The sequence below is a fragment of the Notamacropus eugenii genome, chromosome 4, assembly GCF_028372415.1.
Source record: "Notamacropus eugenii isolate mMacEug1 chromosome 4, mMacEug1.pri_v2, whole genome shotgun sequence".
NCBI lineage: Eukaryota > Metazoa > Chordata > Mammalia > Diprotodontia > Macropodidae > Notamacropus > Notamacropus eugenii.
Window position 1 is genome coordinate 394,269,811 of NC_092875.1, and position 15,912 is coordinate 394,285,722.

Here is a 15,912-nt window from a genome sequence, read left to right on the forward strand (position 1 = left end):
ATAAATAGAAAATGGGGAAAAAATATTCACAGAATCCATAGGGAATAGTTATAAATGTCTCTCAGGGGCTACTGTAATATTCCAAATTTAGATAGAAAACCTGGCATACATGTCATGCTTGGTCTCTGTTCTAAGAATCTAGACTTGTTCTGGAATTAACTTGTATTCCAGGACCTCCCAGAGTTTTCTCCTTTTCACCTTTCTTGGAGGGTCTAAACCCTAGGGCCATTCCTGTCCAAAGGCTCTGTAGTAGACTTAGGCTGGTCTGAGCCTGGACCTGTATGGTAGGTTCACAACTGAGCTGGACCACCCTAGAATAACACGGGCAGACTACCTGTGAGATTAGCTCTTTAAGATATATTGGGGGAAGAAGGGTGAGAAAGTGGCACCTAAAGCCCTGTTTTTGCTCCACTTTGGACTCAGGAACTACCAATCCGGCATAAAGAAGAATTGTCAAGAACTTAGAGAATATTCAAAGGAGATCTCTTCAAATGATGAACAGGTTATAATAAAGTTATGCCTATAAGGAAAAGCATTAAAAGAGTTGGCCTTCTTTATCCAGATTTAGTAATCCCAGAGTTTACACATTAAATCATTGGCATTGCACTGAAGATTTTGATTACTTGTGTTGCACTTTTCTGTCCTGCAGATAGAAAAAATAAATGGGCTTATAATGCAACATGAAGAATTTATATTTGTTGCTTGCTTTTGTCAAAAAGTATCCCTGAAAGTGACTTACTAATGTAGGTTATGGGGAGCTTCTTCTCACGGAGAAATTTTCAAATATTGTCCTGATATTTTAAGATAGTCCTTAGAAGCTAAAAAGAGAGTAACATTTTACATAACTGCAGAATGCTAGCTAATATTTTGATTTTGTGTAATATTTAAGACTTCATTATTTCTGTTTCATGTGGCTCTTGGAAATTCCCTAGAAATTCTTATTCCCCTTCTTTCATTAGTCTCAAAAACACAGGAAGGTCGTATATTCCTTTTTTCTTTTTCCTTTTTTTTTAAACCTCTCAAACAGAAGTTTTTTTTCCTCTGTGAGAGGAATATTTGACAAAATGAGGAGCATGCCATACATGAGGTCCATGTGTACACATGATACTTGCCTTTTTACTTTAAGAGAATAATAAAGCTGGTAACTTAGACTGAAAGGTTGGTGCTCATAGGGTTCCAGTTTATGTTGTTTTGCTGTTATCATCATTGTTGCTTTTTAAATTGGCTACCCAGACCATATATTTGAATGTCTGGTAGTTAATATGAGATTAGAATAAAAAAGAATGGTTTACATTAAAATGAAGATTACAGTTTTTTTAGCCCTTGAATGGAATCCAAGATATTTAAGAGTTTCTTGATTATTAACAGAACAAAATCCTTGTAAGCTGGTAAGAGATGACAGTGGCATCATCTTTGGAATATCTTAACTCATTGGAACCACAGGCTATAAGCCTAGCTGGGTCAGTTTTATCCTTGATCCTCTTTAGAAAGGCAAACATGATGTAGTTTGTGACAAATCTTTTGGCCATTACCTTAAATCAAGGGTGTTTGTTCTACAAAAACTGTTAAACAATCTCATGGCTCTTTTGATATGATGCTTCCCTGAAGTTTATCACGATAACACATCTCACCTTATATAACATTTCACAAAAATGTATCTTACTAAAATATCTTCAACTTACTTAATAGTTAAACCTGACAGGTAAAGCAGTTTGAGTACCTCTTATGTCAAGACATTGTGCAATATAATATACATGCACTATAGAATTACATGACAGGTTAATCATGTTTCAAATAACCAACCAAACAAGAAACAGGGAAAGTATTGATTATAGGAGAAATATTCTGGGAATGCTGTAAGGCCATTCAGGCAGCCTGGTATGTATGATCTGCTTAGGAAAATAGTCAACGGTAACTTCACTATAATTTTTCTGTATTTTAATATTTAATTATATTTTTTTAACATTAAAACGACTCTGTGTTCATTCAGTGGGCAGATATTTCTGACCTTTTTACCTCTAGCCACAATATTGATTATATCCTCTACTGCATTAACACAAGAGTCTGTCACTTGTGTATTAGTTGCACTCTTGGTATAAAATATGTGTTTACCAGAGGCTCAATCATACTTTGAGTATAGGATTGAATATGTTTACCACTTAAGATTATATAGAACCTTGAAGATAATGCAGGTCATCTTAAAAATTGTATCATTTCTTGAGCTGAAAGTTAAAACCAAGCTAGTCTTTATTACTTTTAACTCCTAACTAGTTTTAATTGCTGTAGTTGTCATTCAGTTTTGATTAATGTAAATTAGAGTAGTACTTAAATTGTGAGGTATGTTTCCATCCAAACATGGTTGACATGCTTTTATTTCAGTTTTTATTATCGTAATTTTTTATTTTGAATTGTAAATCCAATAGAATTATACTAGACTACTTGTCAACCTGGATGTTATTTAAGTCAAAACTTAAATTTTCAAGAATGTTTAGCTGCTTTTTTTTAAGTGACGAAAGCTTCATTAGAACTTTTTTTTTTTTTGGTGTAGATATTCCTCTTGTTACCTTTATTCAAAGTTTGTCTTAGAATAGCATTAAGAAATCATCAATCCACAAATTAAAGAATTCTTAGGAAACATGTTTTGATCCACGAGGTGTAAGGTGTTTTTGTAAAGTAAAAATAGCTCAATACTAATACTTTTAAAGAATTGTTGTCCTTTGGAGTCAGATTTGGGAAATCTATATTGCTTATTTCATTAAATATGGCTTAGTCCTTTTTTTTCTTTTGAATTTCCCTTTTGTAAATATTTACAAAGCAAGTATACCTGTCTTATTACTTTATAGTTACGTCTTGTTTCTGACCAAAGCTATTATTGAGCTTCACTAGAACAAAACACGGCACTAAATTTATTTTGGCTTTTCCCTCCAAATCAAGTGTTTCCCTCAGAGAATTAAAAATTAGTCTTCATTGAAGACATGCAAAGGAATGTGCACAGGCTCTAATATTAGTTAGAAAAATATTTTAGCAATGTGTTCATTATTTAAATAAATGTCAAACTGTGTCATATATAGGCAAAACCAACCCTTTTTATATGTAAATTCTGGCATATTTATTTAACAACTAGCCTAACTTTACTACTGTACCACACATAAATAGAACAGATAAATAAGCAGCTTTATTCTCTGAGTGCCTTCTAAATGCATTGATTACTTTTCCAGAATTGTCTTTTTGTTTTTCAAACTCAGCAAAAAAATTCTGACAAAATTTTGACACAAAAATTTCTAATCGTAGTCTTTAATAGGTGACCTGTTGGAACTATAACACCACCCATCTAATGGTCAGAGTTGAAGTTAATAGTGGAATTGATGCCAAATGTTTGCATAATAAATAGAGGGAGGCTATACTGGGAAAGTTATCATGTGATAAAAAGAGCCCAGTATTTGAAGTCAGAGGGCAGGGGTTAAGTCCTGGCCCCCACTAGTTATTGCATATGTCTCTTTTGGCAAATTATTTAGCTGTTCTGGGCCTTAGGCTTCCTCATTTATATGAGGAAGGGTATTGGGTTAGGTACTTTTCAGCTCTAAATCCTATGATTCAGTATAATCTAAGTGAGGTTATTCAAGTACATTCCTTTTAACAGTGAATTCAGGGTTCTTAAACTAAATGCTTTCTTATATAGAATTACCTTATGAGTTCCTTTTTTTAAATGAGTTAAATATATACATTCACTTAGATCCCAGATCAACCTGCAGTTGTCCCTCAGTTGACAATAATTTATTGAATACCTGCTAGTTGTTTAGAATTTTGTTTAATGTTGTGGAGAAAGCAAAATGCATGTAAGCCATAGTACCTGTACATAAGCTTATGTAATTCTGTTCTACAGCAAAAATAATTTTATGGTGAGTTAAAATAAATCTTATGTGTAGAGGAAAATGTATCATAAAATTGTTGTTCTCTTTTGGACCCTTTTCAAGGATTTTGAATTGTGGGATGATGTAGGATTGAACATTCCAAAACCACCAGACTTGTTACAACTCTATCGCGACTTTGGAAATCATCAAGTAACTGTGAAAGATGTCGTAGATGTCGCAAGTGGAGTAGAAGAGGATGAGTTAGAGGCTCTTACTCCAGTGTTAGGCAGCCTTCCTTCATTTGAAACCCCACAACCTATAGAGGTAAGGCACATCAACTCCACAGTTCTGTCTTCAGATTATTTTATATGTAAAATACATCTGTATGACTGCAGAATGACTACAATCTGCTTTTCTCCTAATTGATTCTAGAATTGCTTGATAGTACAGAAGCTAGAAGATAAAATTAGTTTGTTAAATAATGAGAAGTGGTCTTTGATGGAACAAATCAGAAGACTAGAGGGGTATGTATGCTCTGTTTTTATTGAACTCTTTGAGTAGCGTAAGAGTTGAGAGTTGATTTCATCATATTAGCCAAAATTTCATTTTACAGAATCACTGTATTATTGAATATATTCATCATAATTGGAATTGCCTTGAAAAGCAATGAAAGAGCAACTAATCTCAAGTAAAGAGATTACTTTGCTGGAAAATAAGATGATTTTCTCTTCATTTTTCATCAATGATAGTTATAACTAAAGTATATAATTAATTACACTGTATATGGTATAGCCTAACTTAATCAAGAGCTTCTTTCTGTGTTACTTTTCAAATGGTTTTTGGCTTTGCCAAAGTTTGATAGAGTAAACTTGCCTCTGGAAATTTCTTTTTTTGTTGTAGTGAAATGGATATCCTCAAAAATGAGAATTTTTCCTTCCCCACGGTTCGTGACACAGGCCATCCCTCTTTGGACCAGTTCCCTCACAGAATTTCTGAAGACAGTGAACAACACTTAGATATGAAGAATTCAGATAAGGATCAAATTAAGGATGTTAATCTTTCAGTATCAGATGAAGCAGATTCCCTGACTTCTAAAGTGAATGACTCAAATTCTCTCCCAAGAAAAGAAAGGGAGAAAATACCATCTTATTCTTCATCAAACAAAGACACAGTGCACTTTGATAAGCCAAATAGGTTAGTGTGAAATTATTGCTTCAAGTGATTGTTTCAATTATGTTTTGTAACTTGATAATTTTTTTCGAATAATTTCAGTTTATACATCTGGTTTTATTTTAGATAGCAGCCCTTCAAGAGTGTTTGTGTGTGTGTGTATTTGTGTCACAGGTCCTTTATAGAGCATAACTCTTGACATATAGTAGTCATCTGATAAATACTTGTTAAATCAGTTAGGAAAAAATAAACACTACTGAATTCTGTTAGTAAATATCATATTAATAGCATACAAGTATTTGATCATCAAACTACTTTTGCATGGTGTCTTTTTGCTGCTTTGTAGCTTCATACTGTAAAATGAAACTCAAGAAAATTTCTCATCTCAACTATAAGTATATGTCTTCAGTTTCATAAACCTTTATAAGCTGAATCTTAATAGGGAAAAAAATTAGATGCCTGACCACTGGGGAAAAAAATGACTGATTTACCATACTTTAATTTCTAAGGTGATAAACAGTACTGAATTCATTTTGGAAAGCATTTTTTTTAATCCCTTTCAAAATTTTTGAAATTGTAATCATTAATATGTTGATTTTTTTGTAACAAATACTACATACCCTGTACTCATTCTTCACTTTCTAAATACTGTTTAGTCAGTTGGCAAGTTTTTATTAAACCCTTACTATGTCCCAGGTAGTAAGCTAAATGCTGGGTAACAAAAATATGTAGAAAGACCACCTCTCCTCAGGGAGCTTATATTCTAATGAGAGAGACCTGAAAATTACTAGGTACATACAAGAAGGGAAGATTCCAGCAGCTGGAGGAAGGGGAATAGGGAAGGCCTTTGGCGGAAGGTAGATCCTAAAATATAATTGACTGGTAACTGCTACTAAATTAAGTAAATCATGTGAGTACTGCAGGATATTCATTCTTTTGACATTGTATGTGGAATATTTGCAAGGCATCATTCCTCTCAAAAGGCTGATTCTAACTGAACTCTTCTTCAAGAGCAAGAAGGTACAACTACCATGATCATCTTCCATTTGGCTGGGAAATAGGTTACATCCAGGAAAAGTGGGCAAGTAGTACTAACCTTCTAAAGGGTTCCCTGCAATCCACTAAAATGTAGAATTTTTTAGTATTTAATATTAAATATAGTGTTTAGAATGAAAGCTACTTAGTACTTAAACTTACTCTTTTAAGTATGCACTGTTTAACATACTACCCTTAAGGATACTTTTAAAAGTTTTTGGATTTTTTCTGTAAGATTTTTATAGATTCATATTATTTTGTTTTATTTACTGCAGAATATGATTATGTTCCTTACAATAATTTTTTTGAACATAATATAATTTTATAAACTGGTTTCTAATTAAGCAGTTGCTTAGATTTTTGTTTGGAGATTTTTTTATTGTTGTTTCTTTTCAGGTTAGCTGAAATAAAATATGGTTTCAGCTATAATGTTCAAAGTTGATACAAGTAATAGAGCCTGTACTAAAACATATATTGAACTGCAGTCAGTCACTTTGCAAATCATATAAAAGGCTAACTTTTTTTTACACAAGAAAATATGTATGTAACATACATAATTGTGTATATATGCACATGTCTGTTTTCTCTTTTAACATGTAACAAGTTTGTGTTTTAGGAGAACATATATATGTATATATAGTTTTATATATGTGTTCAAGCTGCATTTCATAAGTAAATGTTTTAACCTCCCAAATCTACATTGCTATCGTAATTCCCACTCTCTTGTGCTTTCTATTTAATTCTTGTATTATATGCTATGTTCTTCCACCATCTACAACTTGACTGCAGTGCTCTAGTGTGGTCTTCTTAGATTCTAAACTCCTAATATATCATTCAGTCTTACTGCTTTAAGGACCAACCTGTTAAGGCCATTCTGAATTGGAAGACCTTATTGACAGTAATTTCAGACTCGTCCACACACAAAGCTAATAATTAGGACTGAGAGACCTCACTGATATTTCTGCGCCAATCTAGTCATCCTATCAGTTTCCACTTAAATCTTTTATAAGGATATTTGCTCACATTTTAAGTAGAAATTTAAACTAGTGTTAACTAATTTACTGATTGTTTGAGGTTGATAACTAACTACTTTATGCCTCCTTTCCAAACCCCAAAGCATAAAGATCTAAATGGTATCAATATATTTTCTCTATAAATTTCACTGTTTAACTCCTTGATTCTTTGTTTATTGTTGTTATCATTCACTGTTATCCTAGGAAATTATCACCCGCTTTCCACCAGGCGCTGTTATCTTTTTGTCGGATGTCAGCAGATAGTCGGTTGGGATCAGAGGTAACTTTCTTTTCCTTTATAATTCTTCCATTAGGTGTCTGTTACTATTCTTCTAAAATAGACTGTTTCATGGTTTTTGTTTTAAGTATCTGTTCTCCAGTAAGAGCTACTGCCTTTTAAGTCTATGATAAGTCTGTATTTCAAGTACAATTCATTCATTTGATTCAGTAAACATTTATTGTTTTAAATAAACATTTCTTAAATCTTTTGAATTTTGTTCTTTAAAAATTACTGAGGGGAACTGATACATAAGTGGTTTTTTTGCTTATGTTATTGAACAGATGCATTTTTGAATTGGATATATCAGCATTAGTGCATTATTTCAAAGAAGAAGAAAATAAATATAGAAAAATTGTATCTTGTGTTCTTATTTCTAACTAATGAATTGTTGGGTTTTTAGGTGTCCCGGATTGCAGACAGTGAAAAAAGTGTCATGTTAATGCTCGGACGTTGCCTACCACATATTGTTCCAAATGTGCTACTTGCAAAACGAGAGGTGAGACGTCTACAAATGTTTTCAATTGTATAATCTCATCATGGTGTCCATTCTTCATTTGAAGTTCAGTGTTATATTTTTATTTTGTGAAAGTCTGTTACTTGCAATCATATTCTTACTTTTGTGCATGCATCTCTGCTCCTAGAGAATGGTTATACACCTCTGTCAGGTGAGTTAAGTCAAACTGCATGGTATTCACAACTTTCCTCTTTTGCTTTATGACATCATTAGCTTTTGCAGCACTAACTATTACTGTAGGTCCATCTACTTGTTATAAACATTGTTCTATTTTACATTTAACTAATTATTTTATTATAGTTCTTTAAATGAACTACTTGTGGGAGAAAATGGGAAATCTTTATAGAGGAATTAACAGTGATTAGTAACTACCATTTCCTAAAAATACTTTAGCAAATATAAATGTCCATGTATTAATCTTGTCTAGCAATAAAGTATAGTTACTATATGATAGCATAATTGTGATAATCATTAAAGTAGTCAAAAATAGACTTTATTTTAAAAATTTAACACATTAGAAAATATTTTAAATACTCTAATTAAGCCCATGATTTTGCATACGTAAAATATCTAGTGGTATGATTGTTAAATGTCCCAAGAAGTTATTTCTCCATTTGAATTCAGCCAGAAAACATATACAATGAAAATTTATGTCCATCTTTACATGCAATTAGGTATGATTTAATTTGTAGTGAAACAAATCTTGCTTATAAGATAATTGTTAAAATTCAGAAGTTTAGTTAATACTATGATAAAGCAAATTTTGTATAAGTTATATTTGCTCTTACTATTAGCAACCTTTTCTTCACATTTATCAATGGGGACCTACAGTATGCTAGGTTTACAGTGCATTCAGCATAATTCTATTTAAAGCTTATCTACCGATACCCTTTTATCCAAGAAATTTGTACTGATCCTTAAGAAAATTTACACATTCATATTTCAGAAATTTTCATCATTTATTATGAGACAAAAATAAACTACTGTGGTTGAAAGGATTTTTTTTAATAATTCCCTAAACGTTGCTAAATATTAAGAAGTTTGAGAAATGTTCCATGAGTTGAAGGATCAGTGCTAGATTTCAAATTGTTTTGCATTTCTGCCTGGCAGAATGTTTGAGCTTTTCTTCCTTTTTTTTTAAATAGCTTATAACTTATTATGTGTAATGCATTAATGTTTGCAGCCCTTTAAAGCTCCTATTTCATTCTTGAAAAATATAAAGGAAAAAGCTAAGTATTTTAGGGTGCAATTTACTATAGTTCTTTTAATGTGAATTTTCTTCTATGTAATGACAGCTATGCCATTGAAATCTGGTTGTACTGCATGAAAGATTTAAATACTTTGCATCACTTGGTGTTCATAGAGTACAAATTTTGACCTTTCTGGTTGATGCGGATTTCTTAAACTTGAAAAAGTCTATGTCCCTGACATGAAAAATTAATCATTTTTCCCTTTGTATGTTTTCTGGTGTTTGACTATATTGAAATATTTCCTATTTTATTAATATACTAATTTATATTACATTTTGGGTTATCTTTGAAACCAAATTGGTAATCAAGTATGTTAGTAGAAGTATTGTTTTGCTTTGATTTAAAAAACTAGCATACTAACCACATTACCATACTTTAAACAAAGCTATTCAAAACATGAATTGAAATGAAATTCTCTTTATTTCATAATCATGTTTTTTGTTAATATTAATAGCAGTTTTTGTGGACGTTTTATGGTAACTTCCTTGGATTTCTTTGTCTTACTGAGTCTAATTCTTTGTAATAACATTTTGACATACATTTGAACCCACCTTTTTCTGGGTCTGTGGACTGTAATACATATCATCGTAGGGTACTTCATGAATTTTAGAGGTCAGTCAAATGATCTCACTTTGTTTCTCGTGTTTTAGAAATCATAGGATATAATTTAATTACTTGTAAAAACTGTGAACATTATATCTGAAACCATTTTTAGTCCAAACTCTGTGACAAACTTTATTTTAAACAAATTCCTCTTGAGTAAACATGTGCATTTATTAAGTTGTAGATTAGTCTTAATGTAGTAACTAAGTAAATATAAGATTAGGCTTAGAGGATATAGGTATGCACTTTTAAATTTTGGTTAAAGAGAGTACGTTCTGTAATTTCTTGGAGGCTCACCAGTCAGTTTGTTTTAACACACAAAGTTCAAAATCATGACAAAAATAATTTTACTTTTTCTTCTTACATTCCTCTTTTAAATGAAAGAAATTACTATAACCCCCAGAGGGCAGCAAAAGTAAAATCATGACATCCTCTAAATTCAGCTGAAGTCATTTCTTTTTCTTTTCTTACTAGCATGTAATTAATTCATTACCTGTTGCCTTTGAATTCAAAGAAGCAAAATGCAAGACTAATTTTCTTTAAGTGGTTATTATCATAGTTCACTATTATATCATGGTTAAAAATACGTAAATTTTTATACTGTATAGATCAAAAACTTTACAGAAGAAACATGCTCTTCATATTTTATTCATTATGCAAGTTGCCTGGCTGTGTTTTAAAGTTCATTTTTCACAGTAATCTCAGTAAATGTGAGAAGGAAAATTTTTGATTATTAAGATATGAACTTTAATTTTTAAAAAATCTCCAAAATCTAGATTCAAGTAATATATCAGCCAAAGTGCACTGAGTACAAGGAAGACAGTATAAACAAGATAGGTAAGTTGGAAACACAAAGGAGGGAACTGCTTCTGCAGAGCTTGTACAACAGAAGCTAGAACCAGCAGAGATTCTTTTTTTTACCAGTCTTCATAGAAATCCAACTTCACTTGAATGTCACTTTTCTTTATTTACTTAGTAAAAATGACTTCTGAATCTGATTAGGTTATGAGCACTAGAAGCAGTTAATATTAAAGTAGCATAGTTTTAACCTTATTTCAATAGCATGGATGCCATAGAATATCTTCATAAGGGTAAGCCCTTAAGGTGAGTGGAAATAAATACCTCTCTGAATCCCCATAAACTTTAAATTTATTTTTACCTCGTGGTGAATGATGTGCTGTTCAACATTTTTGTAATCTAAAGGAAAGCTCTGTAAGTCCCTTTTATAGGCTCTCTGCATATGAAGCCATAGGAACTTCAGATAATAGAATTCTCAGATTTAGGGTAGTCCCAGAAGGTCCTAACAGCTAGTCCTTTGCAGGTAAGTAATCCTTTTTCTCTACCTCCAGCATGACACTACACTAATTTATGTTTTTTATTCCTACTCATCTTAGGGAATGCTAACCAGTGATACAGATAGTTTCTGTAGTTACCATCTTATCTACCCCTGAACTGCTGAGAAAGCCTAAGTGGTTTCCTATCCCATCACACCAATTAATCCTAGAAAAATCCTCCTCAGCTACCATTTTTCAAAATATTATTCACCTATCCAAAAATCTATAGCTGCCAAGTACTTCTTTTTGCTTACAGTATCATTTGTAGAATTTTTGCCTTATTTTTGAGGCCATTTACCTTTGTAGCCTCTATCATATCAATCTAATTTCTCATTTCATCATTATTTAAATTATCCTACCTAGCATAGTAAATCTACTTGCAGTCCCCTGTGCAACCTTTTTGTACTTTTGTATTTTAACAGCCTTTTCCACAAATGTTTCTACTTCTGTTTTTCTCAGAAACTAATATAAATGACTCCTCTGAGATATTCTAATACTTTTTTTTCCACTAAAGAACTGATTTTAAAAAAAGATAGGGTATCACCCCATTTATAGCCCTAAATCTCATCTGTATCTAAAATAAGTATTCCACATGTAGCCAACAGTAAGTTAAATGCAGCTCACTGGGTAAACGCATTATGAGATATGACGTTCTAGTTGCTTGTTGCTTTTCCAAGAATAGTAACTAAAGAATTCTTATATAGGGTTTTCTGCTTTCTTAGGAAGAAGCCCCAAAGATGTAAAAACAATTTTTTAATATGTGTTATGGGATGTTTTTTTTTACCATAATTCTGTACAAAGGCAACCTAAATAATTTGTGTAAATTTAAATTTTATGTAATGTTATTTTATTCCAAGGCAAAAAGCAAAATGGAAATTGTAAAATAAAGTTAAATATTGAATCTTAACAAAACTTTGTACTTATTTCAGCTTATGAGATTGTACATATCTTGTGCCAACAGTCAGATAAGGGTCAAATATTTTGGATCTTTTAATCAGTGTTTTCCTCTCATGGTTAGAAAATAGCATTTTCCTAAGACCAGAAGAGGTTATAATAAAAGATTAAAAATTGGCAACAATTACTTTAATCTACTGAATTTATTACTGTTTAATCAATTAAAATTGCTACATATGCAAGAGATCTTTTTAAAAGAAGACTATTCTTATTTTAAAACTATTATAAGGATTAGTTAATATATGCTATCTAAAGTGGATGATCTGAATTTTGTTTCCATTCTGACATTTGTTGGGCTACAGTCTTATATTTTCAGTAATGTGCACAGCCTCCATCAGGTAAAAGAGTAATGCTTTATTTTACTGAAGACTATTCATGAAGAGAAGAGACTAAAACTTACTTCCATGCCATAACATAGTCAGAGGTGCATCATCTTACCCATATTTCCAGGCCTCTCGTCTTCCTTTTCATAAAAAGGATTACTTTGGGTCAGATTTCCTCATTTCAGCTCTTGGACAATTTTGAGCAACGATTTTCTGGGATTTTTTTATGGGCATCCATGCACTAATGTTGTGTCTATTCCTAGATAATTTTTATGGGTATGCCATTCAGAGGGATTATTCCCTCCCCCCCTCTCTCCCCCCCACAGAGGCAATGGGGAATTAGAGAAAGAATGAATTTAAAGAAAGCCTGGGCCTAATTTCTGCCTCTTAACTTATCCTGGTTTTGTGACCCTGGGCAAGTCACTTTTCAGTCCTCAGAAAGTCTCGAAGACTTGGTGTTAGCACGTTTGCATTCATAGATTGAGTTCCCTCACTGAAAGTTTTCTGCACTGTTTAAATCATAGATAGATCCAGGTTAAATTATTCTTTGAAGTTTTTCATTTGAAGTTTTTAAAGTCGATTTTTATTGATATCTTTTGTTTTTACCTCACCTGTATTTCCCCATGTCTTATTCATATTTATTGTTTCCTACACTTCAGTAATATTTCCCTCACATTCATGTTCAGTTATTTGTTTGGCTATTCCTTCGTGGATATACATATGTCTTGTTTCTAGTTCTTTTTAATAGAAAAGGTGCTGATAGGAATATTTTGTGTAAGTGGACCTTTTTTTTCAGAATATTTTTAAAAGCATTTGTTAAGCAGAATCATGATGGCTCTAGATAACAAATATAAGAACAAAGTAGTACCTGTTGTTAAGGAACTTATATTCTTTTTTTTTTTTAATTGTGTAGATATCTTTTTTCACATCACTTTTATTTTCCAATTTATCTTTCTTCCCTCCCCTTTCCAGGGAGCCATCCCTTATAAGAAAGAATAAATAAAGGAAAAAAAGGGCAAACCAAACCAATCAACACATTGAAAAGTCTGATGTTAAATGCACATTTCACACCTTTAACCAAGATGGAGAAGTGCCTTTTCAAAGCTCTTCTTTGGTCATTATAATTTCACGGTATTTGCCTTTGATTGTTGCAGTTCTTTAGATTTACAGTGTTGCAGTGTATTGTTTTGCTTTACATCCACTTCTTTGCATAAGGTCTTAAAGTCTGTCTCTGGCTATCTGTATTCATCGTATTCATCTTTTCTTACAGCACAGTATTAATCCATTTCATACAGCATAACTTATTTAGCCAATTTCCAATTAATTGCTATATTTTTCTTATTGTTTCTACTTCTTTGCTTCCTCATAAGGTTCTGATATAAATGTATTGGTGTACATAGGATTTCTTTTTGCCCTTGACCTCCTCATCAGATAAACACGTAGCAATGGGATCATTGATTCAAAAGTTGTGGTCATTTTATTCATTTTCATAGCATAAATCTAAATTACTTATTCAGAATGGTTTGGCCAATTCATAGCTCTACCAGCAGTGTATTAGTGTGCTGTCTTATCACAATGCTTTCAACATTGGCTTTCTGTTTTGTCATTTTTGCCAATTTGCTGGCTGTGAGGTAAAAATGTCAGAGTTCTTTTGATTTACATTTCCACTAGTGATTTGAAATGTTCTTTTATATAGTTGTTAATAGTTTGCAGTTATCTTTCTGAGAACTGGAAAATAGTTTTTAAAAAAAACTATATTTGAAACTTCCCCTATAATCAATGTAGACTTTTAAAATCTTTTTAAAATTCTGTTTTGGTCCATTTTTTTTGAGAAACAGTGTGAAAGTAGTCAATAAATAGCTGGTTTTGAAGTTAAGAAAATATGTTCAAATTCCAATTCTGACACAAAATAGCTATGTAACCCTAGGCACAACATTGACTCAGCGTTTTAGGCAACTGTTTAAGACCATCCCTCATTTATGAGTTCCCTCTACTAATTCGATCATAGCTCCATTCCCTATTCTTATCCTATCCCTCTAATCAGTTTATGAACTGTGTGCCAGGAATTGTGTGCTGAGTCCCAGGAATGTTAAGTGCTTTACAAATGTTATCTCATTTTTTCCTCATAACCACCTCACAAAGTAGATGGTATCGTTTTCCCCATTTTGTAGTTGAAGAAACTGAGGCAAATAGGTTAAGTGACTTGCCCAAGGTGTCACAGCTAGTAAGTGTCTGTGGCTGGATTTGAGCTTAGGTCTTACTGAATTGAAACTTTGTTCTTAAAATCACTTCAGTAAGAGGCTTTCTTCTGGAGTTAATTTTACAAAAACTTAATATCCTGGTTGCTGTATAGGTTGCTCATACTGTGGGTTTTTAATGAAACGTATAAAGATCGAAGCCTTGGTTACAGATATGCATAGGTAAAGAATAACATTTTTCTCTCACTATGACTTTATTTTGCCTGCCATTTTTTTAATAATAGTCTTAGGTAACTTAATCATGTTCATATTTAATAAAGTTTTAATCAAATATTTGAAATTGCCAACCCGTATCCTGAATGATGTTCTTCTCTTCCTCTAGTTACCCTCAAATAACAAATTAAAGTTTTAAAATGATGGCTTCTGGATTAAATGAAATGTACTGTTTGGTAGTGCTGCTATTTGATATAATGATTGATTAGGACTCTACATTCTTGAAAGATGAATACTCCAGGGAGATAACTAGGTTTATAAAATTATAAATAATATGGATGTGTTGCCACCTACTTTTTAAATAAATTATGAGATATTAAGAACACTGACTTTCCATGAAGCTTGAAAATGGTAAATTTAAGAGAAGGGAAGTACTACTTTGCAATTTGCAGGTATTAATTTATAGAATGCATCATTATAAAAGGTAATGTAAGCTGAGTATGAATACTAAAAATTTAGATAAATTTCATAGATGACAGATAATACCTAGGATATCTTGGGCAATATTCTTAATATATTGTACTTTGATGTCCTCTTCTGAGTAAAGTAGTCCTAATTTGGTGAAACTTTACATAGTTCATTTTTTTTTCTTTAAATTCCTTTTGTGGCTCCTTTTTTCAATTTTTAAACATTTTATTGTTTTATTCTGGATTTAACAAAAACCAAAACAGCAGGGGCAAAGCCAAGATGGCTGAGTAGAAAGATGCATGTACTCTAGTGCTTCCCCCACAGCCCACAAAATACCTGTAAAAAATGACTCTCAACAAATTCTAGAGCAGCAGAAGCCACAGAATGACAGAGTGAAAGAGATTTCCAGCCAAAGGTAACCTGGAAGTCCGACAGGAAAGGTCTGTCCCACAGGACACTGATCAGGGCAGAGCACAACCCTAGCTGCACGGAGGGGAACAAGACCAGAACAGACCTCTGGGGCAGAATCCCCAGCAGGGAGGGTCCCAGATCCTTCAACCCACAAGTGACAAAGAAAGCTTCAAAGATCAATGTGGGAGGGCTTTTCCAGCTGGGTGAAAGGGGAGCAGGGTTCCCCCAGCACTGGCCCCAGGCGGCTGCAGATGCAGCAGCAGCAGCAGCAGGCGGCTGCCAAAGCAGACTTGGT

General features: G+C 32.6%; 1 protein-coding gene across 4 annotated transcripts in view; it reads left to right on the forward strand.

The window, feature by feature from the left end:
- Positions 1-15,912, forward strand: part of RELCH (RAB11 binding and LisH domain, coiled-coil and HEAT repeat containing) — a 139,392-nt gene that overhangs the window by 50,584 nt on the left and 72,896 nt on the right. For all 4 annotated transcript variants that reach the window (XR_011966315.1, XR_011966314.1, XM_072605508.1 and 1 more), the window contains exons 6-10: positions 3,975-4,175; positions 4,284-4,375; positions 4,752-5,045; positions 7,274-7,349; positions 7,750-7,845. Coding sequence is in view for 2 of the 4 variants with exons in the window: in XM_072605508.1 (XP_072461609.1) it covers positions 3,975-4,175; positions 4,284-4,375; positions 4,752-5,045; positions 7,274-7,349; positions 7,750-7,845 (759 nt within the window). In the remaining 2 variants the exon portion in view is untranslated. The remainder of the gene's footprint in view (positions 1-3,974; positions 4,176-4,283; positions 4,376-4,751; positions 5,046-7,273; positions 7,350-7,749; positions 7,846-15,912) is intronic.